At 46.8% G+C, this 17,225-nt stretch overlaps 2 protein-coding genes across 2 annotated transcripts in view; both read right to left on the reverse strand.

Moving 5' to 3' along the window:
• The window catches only part of LOC114546120 (low affinity immunoglobulin gamma Fc region receptor II-like), a 1,096,214-nt gene that overhangs the window by 496,958 nt on the left and 582,031 nt on the right, over window positions 1-17,225 (reverse strand). The gene's annotated exons all lie outside the window — the stretch shown is intronic.
• LOC114545284 (kinesin-like protein KIF1C) overlaps window positions 4,492-17,225 on the reverse strand; it is a 53,252-nt gene continuing 40,518 nt past the window's right edge. Inside the window, 10 exon segments of the mRNA XM_028563580.1 lie at window positions 4,492-6,453; window positions 8,842-8,848; window positions 8,880-9,110; window positions 10,095-10,184; window positions 11,482-11,763; window positions 12,804-12,965; window positions 14,046-14,116; window positions 14,119-14,134; window positions 14,263-14,335; window positions 16,358-16,538. Of these exon segments, the coding sequence (XP_028419381.1) occupies window positions 5,687-6,453; window positions 8,842-8,848; window positions 8,880-9,110; window positions 10,095-10,184; window positions 11,482-11,763; window positions 12,804-12,965; window positions 14,046-14,116; window positions 14,119-14,134; window positions 14,263-14,335; window positions 16,358-16,538 (1,880 nt within the window). The 3' untranslated portion in view covers window positions 4,492-5,686.

The following is a 17,225-nucleotide window of genomic DNA, read 5'->3' on the forward strand; positions in this document are numbered from 1 at the left end:
TGTCTCTGTATGTGTGTGTGTGTCTGTGTGTGTCTCCGTATGTGCGTCTCTGTGTGTGTGTGTCTGTCTGTATGTCTCAGTATGTGTGTGTGTGTCTGTATGTGCATCTCGTATGTCTGTATTTGTGTCTGTGTGTGTGTTGTGTGTCTCAGTGTGGGTCTATGTCTATGTTTCTCTGTGTGTGTGTATGTCTGTCTCTCTGTGTGCGTCTGTGTGTATGTGTCTGTGTGTGTCTCGGTTTGTGTGCGTATGTCTCGGTGTCTCTGTGTTTGTGTGCGTGTCTCTGTGTGTCTTTTGGTGTGTCTCTGTGTGTGTAGTTTGATTGACAGCGGCTGTAACAGGAAGTGAGATAAGCCTCTGTCTCTCTGCTGATAGGACGATTCTCAATAACTGTATTTTTATTCTCTCAGCTTCCTTCTAAAACACATTATATATTATTTATATGTATGAACGTGAATATATAACATATATAAATAAGTTAAACATTGAGGATTTGTTACATCTTCTTAGTTACCTTCTTTTAATGTTCAAAATAAACTAATCTTGTGACTTTTAGGCCGTTTTTTTAATTCAATAAGTCAACGTAGAGACACTTCTAACGTGTTGGATCACGATACTCTCTGGTGATTGGCTGATATCCACGCCATATTTTGGGCTCTTTCAACCCTTCCTAGTTTGGGATTTTCAGACTTTTCAGTTGGATCTGAAACCCAAACTAACAGGTGTGAAACCTGCACGTTTGAGGTACAAGTAAATCTCAATATTTTCAGAATAAAAGTCAGAATATTACAGGAGATATTTTCAGAATAAAAGTCAGAATATTACAGGAAAATGAGTGGAATATTTTTCATTTCAAAAGCTGGAAAAGTTTGTGTCTATGTCTCCGTGTGTGTGTGTGTCTCTATGTGTGTGCCTCTGTATGTTTGTCTCTGTATGTCTGTGTCTATGTATGTCTCTGTGTGTGTGTTTGTGTATCTCCGTGTGTGTCTGTGTGTGTATGACTGTGTGTCTGTCTCTGTGTGTGTGTGTGTCTCTATCTCTATGTGTGTGGGCTGTATGTGTATGTGTCTCCGTGTGTGTCTCTGTGTATGTCTCTGTGTGTGTGTGTGTGTATGTGTGTAATGTAAATGACAGAAAGAAATGTGACATCCAGACACATTTCTTCACTATATTTTACTGTGCAGCAGTGAGGAAAGAGACAGTGAAGCCAGGAGTCGTGGTGAGTGTTTGGTTCTTACTGACAGTTTATTGCCATCACGGTGTCTGCAGGTAGAGCCTGAGATTGGTTCCTGATACAACCAAAACACAACCGGCAAACAGACAGAAAAAAAAAACAACAGCAAACACAGACAGAAACAGATGAGGAGAAGAAGAGTCTGGGACAGTCAGTAACAGAAGGAACTCTGCAAGAGAAGGGTCGCCATGGCAACGGCTCCCCCCCCCCTCCCTCCCTCCCTCCCTCCCTCCGACAACAACAACAACAGACGATTAGAAATAAAATCTGGTTTATAAACGTGAAAACAAACTTTAGATTATGATTCTAAATTAACCAGGAAACACACACACACACACACACACAGAAACACACAAACACATAAACAGACACACACATATGCACGCACGCATACGCACACACAGAAACACACGCACACACACACGTATGCACGCACACACACACGCACACACACACAGACACACAGAAACACACGCACAGACACACACAGAAACACACACACACACACACACACACACACAGACAGACACACAGAAACACACGCACAGACACACACAGAAACACACGCACACACACACACACAGTTGCATGAGGGCGAAGAAGAAGCTCCCTTTAGCAGCGTCCAGAAGAACCCGATATTAAGGACACTTTATACGTTATATTTATATTAATAAGAGTGATGACGGCGTGATGACATCACAACGAGAACACACGCGGTCGGTCGGCGAGGGTTAAAATACGAGAAGCTCGAAAAATTAATACGCAGAGAAAAGAAAGAAAAACAGCCAATCAGAACCCAAACTGGAAATAAAAAAAGAGAAGAAAAGAAATCTGAAAAAAACAACAACAAAAAAACAAACAAAGGGAAACTTCATTTCCCATAAAGCCCGGCGGCGGCGGCAGTGGCAGCAGTTTATCAGGATTGTCCCGTGATTGGTCGGTTCCAGAGACAGCAGAGCAGAACATGATGTCATGCTTCTCTGACCAATCACATTCACCTGTAGTGTTTCTGTCATCATCATCATCATCATCATCATCATCTCCCATTGGGCGGCTCCCTCCGGAAAGGGAGCGCTCTCATTGGGCGGCTCCCTCCGGAGGGGAGCGCTCCCATTGGTTGGTTTCTGACCTTTACTGTGAAAAAGGTCTTAAAGTCACGGAGCTGAGGCTCCACTCGTCATCTCCCAGAATGCCTCGCTCTGCGTGGGCGGGGCTTAGGCAGGGTCAGTAAACGCGTCATCGTTCAGGGCGGATAAAACCCGCCGAGGATGCGTTCAGGTTCACGTGGGGGGAGTGGGAAACGTGGCAGTTTTTTTTGTGTGTGTGTCTCTGTGTGTGTTTGTTTGTTTGTGTGTCTCTGTGTGTGTTTGTGGGTCTCTGTGTGTGTTTGTGTTGTCCCTGTGTGTATGTCTGTGTGTGTCTGTGTGTGTGTGTGTCTCTTAGTGTGTGTGTCCCTGTGTGTATGTCTGTGTGTGTCTGTGTGTGTCTCTGTGTGTGTATGTCTGTGTGTGTCTCTCAGTTTGTGTCTCTTAGTGTGTGTATGTGTCTGTCTCTTAGTGTGTGTGTCCCTGTGTGTGTGTCTGTCTGTGTGTGTCTATGTGTGTGTGTCTCTGTGTGTATGTCTGCGTGTGTCTGTGTGTGTGTGTCTCTTTGTTTTTTTGTGTCTCTTAGTGTGTGTGTGTGTGTGTGTGTGTCTCTGTGTATGTGTATCTTAGTGTGTGTCTCCGTGTGTGTTTCTGTGTGTCTCTGTGTGTGTGTGTGTGTGTGTTTCTGTGTGTGAGAACAAATGTCCAGAACTGTCATCATGTCACCTTTAAAGTGACATTAAATGCCAGCTCAAACTGGGGGGTAAAAGCCACAATCTCCCAACTTCCCTCCGTCTCCTGAAGGCAGCGTGATTCCTCGTCTCTATCGGACATCCTAACGTTTTATTTTCGGTTTCTTTAAATCTCACAGAACGCGTCGTAGTGTCTCTTCCTACTTCCAACACAAAGCTTATAGTCTCTCTCTCTTATCCCCCCAGCCTGTCTCATATACTACATTTCCCAGAGTTCCTTGCTCAACACGGCCCCTACATACATCTCAACCCATCCACGTTTCATGATTCCTACAGTCTTCCCACGTCTGTTTAAACGAGTCCTACATCCTCCCACGATCGCCAGAGACAGTGAAGGCAACACTTTCAATGTTTATGTCACAGCCCGTTTTTTTTTAAAATAGATTAATCTTCATAAAAACATCGAGACAAATAAGTCAAGATACACTTCAGATATACACACAATGCTTTAAAAAGACTCAACATCTTCTCTTCCTCATATCTTCACCCTCTTCTCCCTCTCTCTCTCTGTCTCCCTCTCTCTCTCTCTCTGTACAGCAGCGAGTCTGTCCGCCACAGAGCAGCTTTCTTTGGTTTGTAGCATTCAATGTCACACGGGAGAGACGGAAACTACGAGCTTCAAGCTTCGAGGAAAATGTTCTCTCTTTTTCTGAGAGGATCCCTACAGAGATAGAGCTTTTAGTTAAAGAGTAAGATCCTTTTAGTTTAACATGAAACAGCCCCAAAATCACCATCACCAAACTTCACCAGACTCCAGGTAAATAATCAGGACTTTTAGTGTGTATAGAGCCAGCATATTTCCACCAGACTCCATGTAAATAATCAGGACTTTTAGTGTGTATAGAGCCAGCATATCTCCACCAGACTCCATGTAAATAATCAGGACTTTTAGTGTGTATAGAGCCAGCATATTTCCACCAGACTCCATGTAAATAATCAGGACTTTTAGCGTGTATAGAGCCAGCATATCTCCACCAGACTCCATGTAAATAATCAGGACTTTTAGCGTGTATAGAGCCAGCATATCTCCACCAGACTCCATGTAAATAATCAGGACTTTTAGTGTGTATAGAGCCAGCATATCTCCACCAGACTCCATGTAAATAATCAGGACTTTTAGCGTGTATAGAGCCAGCATATCTCCACCAGACTCCATGTAAATAATCAGGACTTTTAGCGTGTATAGAGCCAGCAAATCTCCACCAGACTCCATGTAAATAATCAGGACTTTTAGTGTGTATAGAGCCAGCATATCTCCACCAGACTCCATGTAAATAATCAGGACTTTTAGTGTGTATAGAGCCAGCATATGTCCACATGTAAATGGGTGAATTAAGGGTTTATTTCAACCAAACCAGAGTGGTGATTGTTGGAACAGTGGAAAGATGAACCAAGATGGCTTTTGGTAGTTTTATTTAGTTTCTGTCCACTTTGAATGAAGTGTGTTTTACGATGATAAAAGTACTGATTATTTACATGGAGTCTGGTGGAGTTTGGCGATGGTGAGTTCAGGGCTGTTTCTGGCCCTTAAACAATTAATTAATTACACATATTTAATCATATTGTTGATTCTCTCTCCATTTAGACAATGTTAAGTTTCTATAATGTTGAAATATCAGAACTGAAACTAGACTTTAGAAGTCATTTAGAGTTTATATTCGCATATTTTTACACTTTAAAATCTTGAACAACTCATGATTTCATCTTAAAAAAGCAAAACATAACACAAAGTGTTAACTTAATCGGTGTCAAACACTTCCTCGTTGCTGAAGTCGTACGATCTGTAACTCCCATACAACCCAAATGCAGCCTTAGCTAAGCTAAGCTAGGCTAAGCTAGGCTAATACTCCCCCCACCCATTGTGCAGCACTTCATCAAAATAGCCAGCTAAATAGCCACTCATTGCTCCACCGCTCAGGCTAACAGACTAGCCTGAGCTAACACACACACGCCTCTGAAGCAGGCTAGTTAGCCTCCTGGGCTAACAGCGGCTAAAAGAGAGGAGCTAACACTCAAACTAACCAACGTACTTCATCTTTAAGTAGCTTCAAAATGCGAGACTTCTTCTGCTAACAGCAGCTAGCCGCGGGAGCTAACACTTTAGCTTTAAGGCACCGATCTTTATAAACTTTAAAAACCTCTTTTATAAACGACTGATCGAGGCACCGGCAGTCTTTCATTAAAATACAACTCTGATAACAGCCCGCTAAAATCTGCAGATTCTGTTTGAGTCTGGCGATCGATAAAACACAAAAAAATAAACTTCCATCCTGTTCAACGAACGGCAAAGGCAGAACGCTAACGCGTGCTAAAGGCTAGAAGGAAGCCCCACACACACACACACACACACACACACACACACACACACACACACACACACACACACACACACACACACACACACACACACACACACACACACAGTCTCTCTGTCTCCAGCATCATGCCCACAGTGTGTCCTCCCCTGCAGCCAATCAGAGGTCAGATGGGCGTGTCCTCCTCCTCCCAGCAGCCAATCAGAGGTCAGATGGGCGTATCCTCCTCCCAGCAGCCAATCAGAGGTCAGATGGGCGTGTCCTTGTTGTTTTTGAGGTCCGGTGCGCTGAACTGGCGCCTCATCCTGGGCGGTGTGCTGAAGCCCCACCCCCCCGGCCCCAGGAGCATGTCAGCGGGAGGTGGGGGGGGTAGGGGGGCCCCCGGGCGCGGCAGGCTGTGGTAGTTGGGGTGTGGCCCTGGCTGGAATGGTGCATTGTGGGGGTTGTAGTAGGGATGGTGGTGGAACTGGTGGTACTGGTGGGGGTTGTAGTGGAAGCCTGCGTCTCTGTCTCTGTCTCTGTCCCTCCCTCCTCCTCCTCCCCCCCCCTCCTCCCCCCTCCCGGCCCGGGCGAGGCCCCCCTCCTCTGCCTCGGTCGCCCCGGCTGCTCGTTGTCATAGTTACCGCGGTCCGAGAGGTCCAGCGAGTTACGGCGGTGCCGGCGCTGCTGCTGCTGATGATGATGCTGCTGCTGCTGGTGGTTTGGGTGGTTGTTGTGGTAGAAGAAGCCTCCCTGGTTGCCCTGGTTACGCTGTTGCCAGGCGCGGTGGGGGCTAGGGGTGCGCATGCGAGGAGGCGGCGGGGGCGGAGCCTGGAAGGGGAGGGGCAGGAGACCGGGCGCAGGAGGGGGCGACGGAGAGGCTTTCCCACCACATCCCTCCTCTGGAGCCTCTCCACCAATCAGGTCTCCCTCTCCCAGACCCAGAGCCTGCAGGGCCGCGCTGGCTGGTCCCCATGACAACCGGTGGGCCGGGTTACTCTTGAAGGGGAACTTGAGCTTGCACTCCTGGGGGGGGATGAAGCGGCCCGTCCCGGGCAGGTGGATGGGGACAACGGGGGGCGTCTGACCTGCAGGACGGGGAGAGAGAGAGAGAGAGAGAGAGAGAGAGAGAGAGAGAGAGAGAGAGAGAGAGAGAGAGAGAGAGACATCCGTCAGGTGTCTCCTCAGGCCCTGTAGACACGTACGTGGTTATTTTTACAACCGGAGACATTTCCCTTCATTTGTGCCCTTCGTTTACACGCAAACAGAGAATTCGCCTCTGAAAACGAGTCTTTCTAAGCCGAGAGAGAGAAAGAGGAAGTGATTGGTTGCTGTTGTTGCTATTTTCTGGATTCTGATTGGCTAACGTGGACTTGAGCTTCTTGTTACACAGCCACCTACAGGTTTGCTCTTGACTGCATTGAGAGAGATATATGTATAGATATATAGATATATATATATATATATATATATATATATATATAGATATATATATATATATAGATATAGATATATATATATATATATAGATATAGATATAGATATATATATATAGATATATATATATATATATATAGATAGATATATATAGAGATATATATATATATATATATATAGATATATAGATATATATATAGATATATATATATATATAGATATAGATATATATAGATATAGATATAGATATATATAGATATATATAGATATATATAGATATATATAGATATAGATACACACACAACAAAACTGACAACTGTGCACAATGTTATTTTTGAAAACTGAGAGGTTGAAATGTCCGCCCACGTGTAAACGTAGCATCAGACACTTCATCTGCCAATCAGAGACCAGGATTACGTCGTTAACCCTCCTGATAGTCTGACTTTTTTTTATATAATATTTCAACTTTCATTCTTAAAATACACCCCCCATGTTATTAGGATTGGGTACCGTTCACATTCTTATCGGTACCGACAACAGTACCTGAAATTTGGTTCTGCAGGAGGGAGAGAGAGAGACAGGACATCCGTCTGGTGTCTCCTCAGACATTTCGTCGTTATCCTCCTGATAGTCTGACTTGTATTCCCAAAATATTCCGACTGTTTTCTTATGTAATATTTAGGGATTTATTCTCTAAATATTCTGACTTTTTTCTTATGTAATATTTAGAGATTTATTCTCAAAATATTCCAATTTTATAAAATTTGGTCGGTACACAAAAAAGCACCGTGTTCGGTACCCAACCCTACATAATTATAATATTTCGACATTTACACTTATAAATATTCAGACTATTGTCTCGTAGTATTAAAATTTTTTGCTAAAATATTCCGAGAATAAACTTCCATCCTGTTTAACGAACGGCAAAGGCAGAACGCTAACGCGTGCTAAAGGCTAGAAGGTAGCCTTTGGATAGCCGAGAATATTTTTGACTTTTAGTCTGAAAATATTCAGACTTTTAGGTTAAATGATCATTAACATCCTCAGTGTGAGCTCTGACCCTGGTTCTGGTTCTGGTTGTGTCTAACAGTGTGATATCTGACCCTGGTTCTGGTTCAGGTGTGTCTGACAGTGTGATATCTGACCCTGGTTCTGGTTCAGGTGTGTCTAACAGTGTGATATATCTGACCCTGGTTCTGGTTGTGTCTAACAGTGTGATATATCTGATCCTGGTTCTGGTTCTCTCTAACAGTGATATATCTGACCCTGGTTCTGGTTGTGTCTAACAGTGTGATATCTGACCCTGGTTCTGGTTGTGTCTAACAGTGTCATATATATGACCCTGGTTCTGGTTGTGTCTAACAGTGTGATATATCTGATCCTGGTTCTGGTTCTCTCTAACAGTGATATATCTGACCCTGGTTCTGGTTGTGTCTAACAGTGTGATATCTGATCCTGGTTCTGGTTCTCTCTAACAGTGATATATCTGACCCTGGTTCTGGTTCTGGTTCTCTCTAACAGTGATATATCTGACCCTAGTTCTGGTTCTCTCTAACAGTGTGATATCTGACCCTGGTTCTGGTTCTCTCTAACAGTGTGATATATCTGACCCTGGTTCTGGTTCTCTCTAACAGTGTGATATATCTGACCCTGGTTCTGGTTCTGGTTCTCTCTAACAGTGATATATCTGACCCTAGTTCTGGTTCTCTCTAACTGTGATATCTGACCCTGGTTCTGGTTCTCTCTAACAGTGTGATATATCTGACCCTGGTTCTGGTTCTCTCTAACAGTGATATATCTGACCCTGGTTCTGGTTCTGGTTCTCTCTAACAGTGATATATCTGACCCTGGTTCTGGTTCTCTAAAAGTGTGATATATCTGACTCTGGTTCTGGTTCTCTCTAACAGTGTGATATCTGACCCTGGTTCTGGTTCTCTCTAACAGTGATATATCTGACCCTGGTTCTGGTTCTCTCTAACAGTGATATATCTGACCCTGGTTCTGGTTCTGGTTGTGTCTAACAGTGTGATATATCTGACCCTGGTTCTGGTTGTGTCTAACAGTGATATATCTGACCCTGGTTCTGGTTCTGGTTCTGGCGGAGCTTCTTGGTGATGTTCTGCTGCTGCAGGTTCAGGATTCTCTGCTGTTCCTGTTTGAGCCAGCGGAGTCGTCCCCTCCTGAAGGCCGGGTCCTCGTCCATCAGGCGCTTCACTCGGACCTCCGGCGGCCGCGTGGCCGCGCCGTCTCTCGGGGGCGACTCGGCGCCGTCTTCTTCTTCTTCATCTTCGCCGTTAACGTCCTCGTCCTGGAAACATGTAACATGGTAACGTGACTGGTTACCGGGGTTACCGGGGTAAAAGGTCCTTGCACACCGAGTCAGGTGCGTATTAATTCATCCGTTGAGAAAGATTTCGCAAAAACTACACAAAATGTGATGCTCTGTCCATCCCTCTCTCTCTGTCTCTCTCTCCGTCTGTCTCTGTCTCCATCTGTCTCTGTCTCTCTCTCTGTCTGTGTCTCTCTCCGTCTGTCTCTCTGTCCATCCGTCTCTTTCTCCGTCTGTCTCTCTCTCCATCTGTCTCTGTCTCCAACTGTCTCTGTCTCTCTCTCCATCTGTCTCTGTCTGTCTCTCCGTCTGTCTCTCTGTCCATCCGTCTCTTTCTCCGTCTGTCTCTCTCTCCATCTGTCTCTGTCTCTCTCTCCATCTGTCTCTGTCTGTCTGTCTCTCCGTCTGTCTCTCTCTCTGTCCATCCCTCTCTCTCCGTCTCTGTCTCCATCTGTCTCTGTCTCTCTCTCCATCTGTCTGTCTCTCCGTCTGTCTCTCTCTCTGTCCATCCCTCTCTTTCTGTCTGTCTCTGTCTCCATCTGTCTCTCTCTCCCTGTCTCTCCGTCTGTCTCTCTCTCCGTCCATCTCTCCGTCTGTCTGTCTCTCTCTGTCTGTCTGTCTCTCTCTCCGTCTGTCTGTCTGTCTCTCTCCGTCTGTCTGTCTGTCTGTCTCTCTCTCCATCTGTCTCTCTGTCAGTCTGTCTCTCTCTCCGTCCGTCTGTCTCTCTGTCTGTCTCTCTGTCCGTCTGTCTCTCTCTCTCCATCTGTCTGTCTGTCTCCCTCTCTTTACTTTTAATACTTGAACTACATTTTCCTGATGATACTTACACACTTTTACTGAAGTAACATCTTCACTGCAGGACTTTAACTTGTAACAGAGTATTTTACAGTATGGTATGAGTACTTCTACTCAAGTAATAAAGGATCTGAATACTTGTAGTATACTTGATGTGTGTGAACACACCTGAACGGGGATGATGCTCTCCATCTTGATCATCCGGTCTCTCAGAGCTTTGATCTCTTCGTCCTTCATGTTGTTCTGCAACTTCACTTCCTGTCAGAGTCAAGATGTTTTATTATTTCATGTGTTTGACGGTTACTTTTCAACCTGGACCCTACACTTGTCTAAGTGACAACTAAGTGTGTGACAACATTATGGAAAGGATCCCTACAGAGATGGACCTTTTAGTTAAAGAGTAAGATCCTTTTAGTTTAACATGAAACAGCCCCGAAAGCACCATCACCAAACTCCACCAGACTCCATGTAAATAATCAGGACGTTTATCATCGTAAAACACACTTCATTCAAAGTGGACAGAAACTAAATAAAACTACCAAAAAGCTGTCTGGGTTCATCTGTCCACTGTTCCAACAATCACCACTCTGGTTTGGTTGAAATAAACCCTTAATTCACCCATTTACATGTGGAGATATCCTGGTTCTATACACACTAAAAATACTGATTATTTACATGGAGTCTGGTGGAAATAAGCTGGCTGTATACATGCTAAAAGTCCTGATTATTTACATGGAGTATGGTGGAAATATGCCGGCTCTATACACACTAAAAGTCCTGATTATTTACATGGAGTCTGGTGGAGATATGCTGGCTCTATACACGCTAAAAGTCCTGATTATTTACATGGAGTCTGGTGGAGATATGCTGGCTCTATACACGCTAAAAGTCCTGATTATTTACAGGGAGTCTGGTGGAAATATGCCGGCTCTATACACGCTAAAAGTCCTGATTATTTACATGGAATCTGGTGGAGATATGCTGGCTCTATACCCGCTAAAAGTCCTGATTATTTACATGGAGTCTGGTGGAGATATTCTGGCTCTATACACGCTAAAAGTCCTGATTATTTACATGGAGTCTGGTGGAGATATGCTGGCTCTATACACGCTAAAAGTCCTGATTATTTACATGGAGTCTGGTGGAGATATGCTGGCTCTATACACGCTAAAAGTCCTGATTATTTACATGGAGTCTGATGGAAATATGCTGGCTCTATACCCGCTAAAAGTCCTGATTATTTACATGGAGTCTGGTGGAGATATTCTGGCTCTATACACGCTAAAAGTCCTTATTATTTACATGGAGTCTGGTGGAGTTAGGTGATGGTGATTTCGGGGCTGTTTCATGTTAAACTAAAAGGATCTTACTCTTTAACTAAAAAGTGTATCTCTGTAGGGATCCTACCCATAATGTTGTCAGACACTTACAATAATAAAATTACCCGCAGGGTTACATTGCAGCTCGTTTCTCGCTTAATACTGGACCAGTTTTAAAAAAAAAAATAAAAAAACACTTTCCTTTAAAACCCAAACCCTTTAAGCAGGGAACTCACCTCTAAAATATCAGTCAGTTTATCAATGTGGGCTTTGAGGTCGTAGGCGTTTTTTTTCTCCCCTCCCTCCCCCGTCTCTCCCCCCCCCCCCCCTCCCTCCTCCGTGGGGGGGCTCCTCTCCTCGCCGATGCCCACGGTGTCGCAGACGTCCTGGGCCACGGCCTTCCAGCTCTCGCGCTCGCTGGCGTCCTTCTTGGCGTACATGCGGCAGAGTTCCTTCATCTTGACGATGGACAGCGCTTCGATCTCCTGGCGGGAGTGACGGAAGTCTCCCAGAGCCACCTGAGGGGGGGGCACACACAGAGACACTATAACAACCTGAGGGGGGGGGGGGCACACACAGAGACACTATAACAACCTGAGGGGGAGGGGGGGCAAACACACAGATACACTATAACAACCTGAGGGGGGAGCACACACACAGAGACACTATAACAACCTGAGGGGGGGCACACACACAGAGACACTATAACAACCTGAGGGGGGGCACACACACAGAGACACTATAACAACCTGAGGGGGGCACACACACAGAGACACTATAACAACCTGGGGGCACACACAGAGACACTATAACAACCTGAGGGGGGGCACACACACAGAGACACTTAGCAACCTGAGGGGGGGGAGGGGCAAACACACAGATACACTATAACAACCTGGGGGGCAAACACACAGAGATACTATAACAACCCTGGGGCACACACACAGAGACACTATAACAACCTGAGGGGGGGGGGAGGACACACACAGATACACTATAACAACCTGAAGGGGGGGGGGCACACACACAGAGACATGTTAGCAACCTGGGGGCACACACACAGAGACACTTTAGCAATGTCACTGAGCTATGTCACTGAGCTATGTCACTGAGCTATGTCACTGGTTGCACGGCATTCGTCGCTCGGCTGGTCATGACTGTTATCCAAGATGGCGGCAGCATGTAAACATTAACGCTACTGTCTTTATAATCTAACTTTTTAATAAACTGTCTGTACACTTACCAAGTTCTCAACGCTTCAGTTTACATGTAGGGACCCTCATTATGCTAGCGTGGGAGTGTGGCGCTATTTTGAGCCTTGTAGTGATTTACCCTGTGAAGCTAGCGCTAGCAGCTAATCAGCAGGTTAGCGCTAGCTTGTTTAAAGCTAGAGACACATTAGATTAGCATGAAAACATGTCCCAGAGAACAGTAGACTCGGTACACATATGTTATTGACCCCTAGGTTCATTTTGCGCCGGAATTGTCCTTTAACAAAAGGGGGGGGCACACACACACACACACACACACACACACACACACACACACACACACACACCTCGTAGCAGATCTCTTTGACTGCCTGCATGCGCAGGTCCTCCATGGTGACCCGTTTGGGGTCCTTGCTGATCCTCCGTCTCTGAGGGATCTGATAGACTCGCAGAGGCTCCCTCCTCTTCCCACTGCTGGGGAGACCACAGCGCTTCACTATGGACTGGACCTGCAGAGAGACAGACAGGTCAGAGACAGACAGGTCAGAGACCACAGCGCTTCACTATGGACTGGACCTGCAGAGAGACAGACAGGTCAGGGACAGACAGGTCAGAGACCACAGCGCTTCACTATGGACTGGACCTGCAGAGAGACAGACAGGTCAGAGACAGACAGGGACACCACAGTGCTTCACTATGGACTGGACCTGCAGAGAGACAGACAGGTCAGAGACAGACAGGGAGACCACAGCGCTTCACTATGGACTGGACCTGCAGAGAGACAGACAGGTCAGAGACAGACAGGTCAGAGACAGACAGGACCTGCAGAGAGACAGGGACAGACAGAGACCACAGCGCTTCACTATGGACTGGACCTGCAGAGAGACAGACAGGTCAGAGACAGACAGAGAGACCACAGCGCTTCACTATGGACTGGACCTGCAGAGAGACAGACAGGTCAGGGACAGACAGGTCAGAGACCACAGCGCTTCACTATGGACTGGACCTGCAGAGAGACAGACAGGTCAGAGACAGACAGGGACACCACAGTGCTTCACTATGGACTGGACCTGCGGAGAGACAGACAGGTCAGAGACAGACAGGGAGACCACAGCGCTTCACTATGGACTGGACCTGCAGAGAGACAGACAGGTCAGAGACAGACAGGTCAGAGACAGACAGGTCAGAGACAGACTGGTCAGAGACAGACAGGGACACCATAGTGCTTCACTATGGACTGGACCTGCAGAGAGACAGACAGGTCAGAGACAGACTGGTCAGAGACAGACAGGGAGACCACAGCGCTTCACTATGGACTGGACCTGCAGAGAGACAGACAGGTTAGAGACAGACAGTGCTTCACCATGGACTGGACCTGCAGAGAGACAGACAGGTTAGAGAAAGACAGGTCAGAGACAGATACAAAGAAACAAAGAAAAATTCAAAGTGAGAAAGAAACAAAGACAGAAAGAGAGACAGAAAGAGAGACCGAAAGAGAGACAGACAGACATACATACAGATAGACAGACCGACATAGACATACAGAGAGAGACAGATAGACATACAGAGAGAGAGACAGACAGGTGTACCTTATTAGCAGGAAGTTTCTCTCTCAGAGATGAAATCAGCCTCCAGCTCTCCTCACAGGGGCGGAGCGTTTACCGCTGTCGCTGTCACACTGTCACACACACACACACACACACACACACACACACACACACACACACACACACACACACACAGGTTATAGACTACATTAGACTACAGACCAGCTGTTATTGGAGGAGTTGTGAGACAGAAACTGACCAGTCGGTGTTGCTCCAGCAGCAGGTCGGCCTCCTCCTTCTCTCTCCGGTACTGGATCTCCATGTCCTGCAGTCTGTGACATCATCAACCAATTAACCAATCAGTGAAGCCAGTCTGCCCGTCAATCACACACACACACAAACATCTTCGCACACAAGTGTCTTTTTCTCGTGAAGCCGAAGAGACTGCAGGCACTCGGCTGTAGCTACCACGAACAATGGGAATCTCATTTTGACATTTTAATCAACGGAGAACTGCATCACATTAGCTTTACATCTTTCTGTACTAACTAAACCTCTGTCTGTCTGTCTGTCTGTCTGTCTGTCTGTCTGTCTGTCTGCAGTCTGCCCGCCCCCCCCTTTGACATCATCAACCAATTAGCTACAGACAACACACCGCTGCCGCCAGTGTGGCCTGTATGAGTTACTGCAATTATGTTTACTGCTAGTGTCACAAACATCTTCTCTCTCCGTCCCTTTTTCTCTGTGTGTGTGAGACTGTGTGTGTGGCTCTCTCTGTGTGTGTCTCTGTGTGTCTCTGTGTGTGTGTGTCTCTGTGTGTTGTGTCTCTTTTTGTCTGTCTGTGTGTCTGCATGTGTGTGTGTCTGTGTGTGTACATCTTTGTGTGTGTAACTAAACCTCTGTGTGTGTGTCTGTGTGTCTGCCTGTGTGTCCTGTGTGTGTGTGTGTGTCTGTGTGTGTGTCTGTGTTGTGTTCTACAACTTTTGTGTGTGTCTGTGTGTGTGTGCTACAGTGTGTGTGTCTCTGTGTGTGTGTGGCTGTGTGTGTATGAGTCTGTTTGTCTGTCTGTGTTTCTCTGTGTGTGTGTGTGTCTGTGTTTGTGTCTCTCTGTGTGTCCCTGTCTCTCTGTGTGTGTCTCTGTGTGTGTGTCTCTGTGTGTGACCTGTGTGTGTCTCTCTGTGTGTGTGTGTCTGTCTCTGTGTCTCTCTGTGTGTGTCTCTGTGTGTGTGTCTGTGTGTTTATTTGTGTGTGTGTGTGAAGTGTGTGTGACTGTGTGAAACATCTGTGTGTGTGTGTGTGTGCTGTGTGTCCTGTGTGTGTGTGTCTCTGTGTGTGTGTGTCACTGTGTGTGTGTCAAATCAGGTGTGTGTGTGTGTCTGTGTGTGTCTCTGTGTGTGTGTGTGTCTGTGTGTGTGTGTGTCTGTGTGTGTGTCTCTCTGTGTGTGTGTGTCTGTGTGTGTGTGTGTGTCTGTGTGTGTGTCTCTGTGTGTGTCTCTGTGTGTTTGTGTGTCTCCGTGTGTGTCTGTGTGTGCCAGTGTGTGTGTGTGTCTGTGTGTATCTGTGTGTGTGTCTGTATGTCATGTGTGTGTGCTAAAATAGTTGTGTGTGTGTGTGACATGTTTCTGTGTGACATTTTAAGAGTGAAATAGGCCTGTGTGTGTGTGTGTCTGTGTGTGTGTGTGTGTCTGTGTGTGTGTGTCTGTGTGTGTCTCTGTGAGTGTGTGTGTGTCTGTGTGTGTGTGTGTGTGTGTGTGTGTGTCTCTGTGTGTGTGTGTGTGTGTGTGTGTGTGTGTGTGTGTGTGTGTCTGTGTGTGTGTGTGTGTGTGTGTGTGTGTGTGTGTGTGTGTGTGTGTGTGTGTCTGTGTGTGTGTGTGTGTGTGTCTCTGTGTGTGTGTGTGTGTGTCTCTGTCTGTGTGTGTGTGTGTGTGTCTGTGTGTGTGTGTGTGTGTGTGTGTCTGTGTGTGTGTGTGTGTGTGTGTGTGTGTGTGTGTGTGTGTGTGTGTGTGTGTGTGTGTGTGTATATGTGTGTGTGTGTGTGTGTGCAGTTGCGGAATCTGTCTTTTCAGATCAACAAAGGTCAGTTTAAAAGATTTTCATCAGATTTTGAGAGACTCTAGTCACGCTCATTCAGCTCCCCATTTTCCGGTGAGTCCCGACTTCCCTGCCGGCGACTGAACACGTCAGGTCGGCCAAAATGAACGCCGACGCCAGACTGACCACGGCCCCGGGACACACCGAACAGACTCGAGTCACCGACCTCGCCGGACTGTCCAACGGCAGATCGCCGGCTCGGTGCGTGTCGGCACCTCCGCTGCGGATGCTGCCAGCGGTGTGTGGGAGGACCGATCCCGTACCTCTTCTCCATCTCCAGTTTGATGTCGATGCCCTGCTTCTCCAGCAGCTCCCTCTGGGCGTAGTTCCAGTCCTCGGGCTCCTGCTGCTGCTCGGCCGTCACGCTGCGCTCCCTCTCCAGCCGCGCCTGCTCCGGGTGGTTGAACCGGAACACGTGGTTCTTCCCCATCACGATGCGGTTGCCTGGAGGCCAGAGACACGGGACGGAGAGTGAGGAACGCACGGTTTCGGGACAGAAGGGAACAGAGGAGGAGGAGTCCCGGTGTTTGCCTCTGCGCTGAGCACCAGAAGCAGTAGTCCGGTCATGACTGGACCGCAGGGCAGACGCACAACGCAGACGCACAACGCAGACGCACAACGCAGACGCAAATCAAACGGCACCAAATTTCGGTACCTGAGAGTGCGTAAGCTTATCCTCTCTGCATATTGACAGAGAGCGGAGCTCCGACACAGACACACACACACACACACACACACACACACACACACACACAGAGAGACACACACAGAAACACACACACACAGACATGCACACAGTCACACACAGCGCATGCAAACGCACACACAGAGACACACACACACACACACACACACACACACACACACACACACACACACAGACACAAAAAGAGACACACACAAAAACAGACAGACACACACACACAGACAGACACACACACACGCACAGAGTGAAACACAGACACACACACAAACAGACACAGACACAGACACACACAAACAGACACACACGCACAGAGTGTAACACACACAGAGACACACACACACACAAACAGACACACACACACAAACAGACACACACGCACAGAGTGAAACACACAGACACACACACGTACAGGGGGTGTTGTTCGG

The sequence above is a fragment of the Perca flavescens genome, chromosome 19, assembly GCF_004354835.1.
Source record: "Perca flavescens isolate YP-PL-M2 chromosome 19, PFLA_1.0, whole genome shotgun sequence".
NCBI lineage: Eukaryota > Metazoa > Chordata > Actinopteri > Perciformes > Percidae > Perca > Perca flavescens.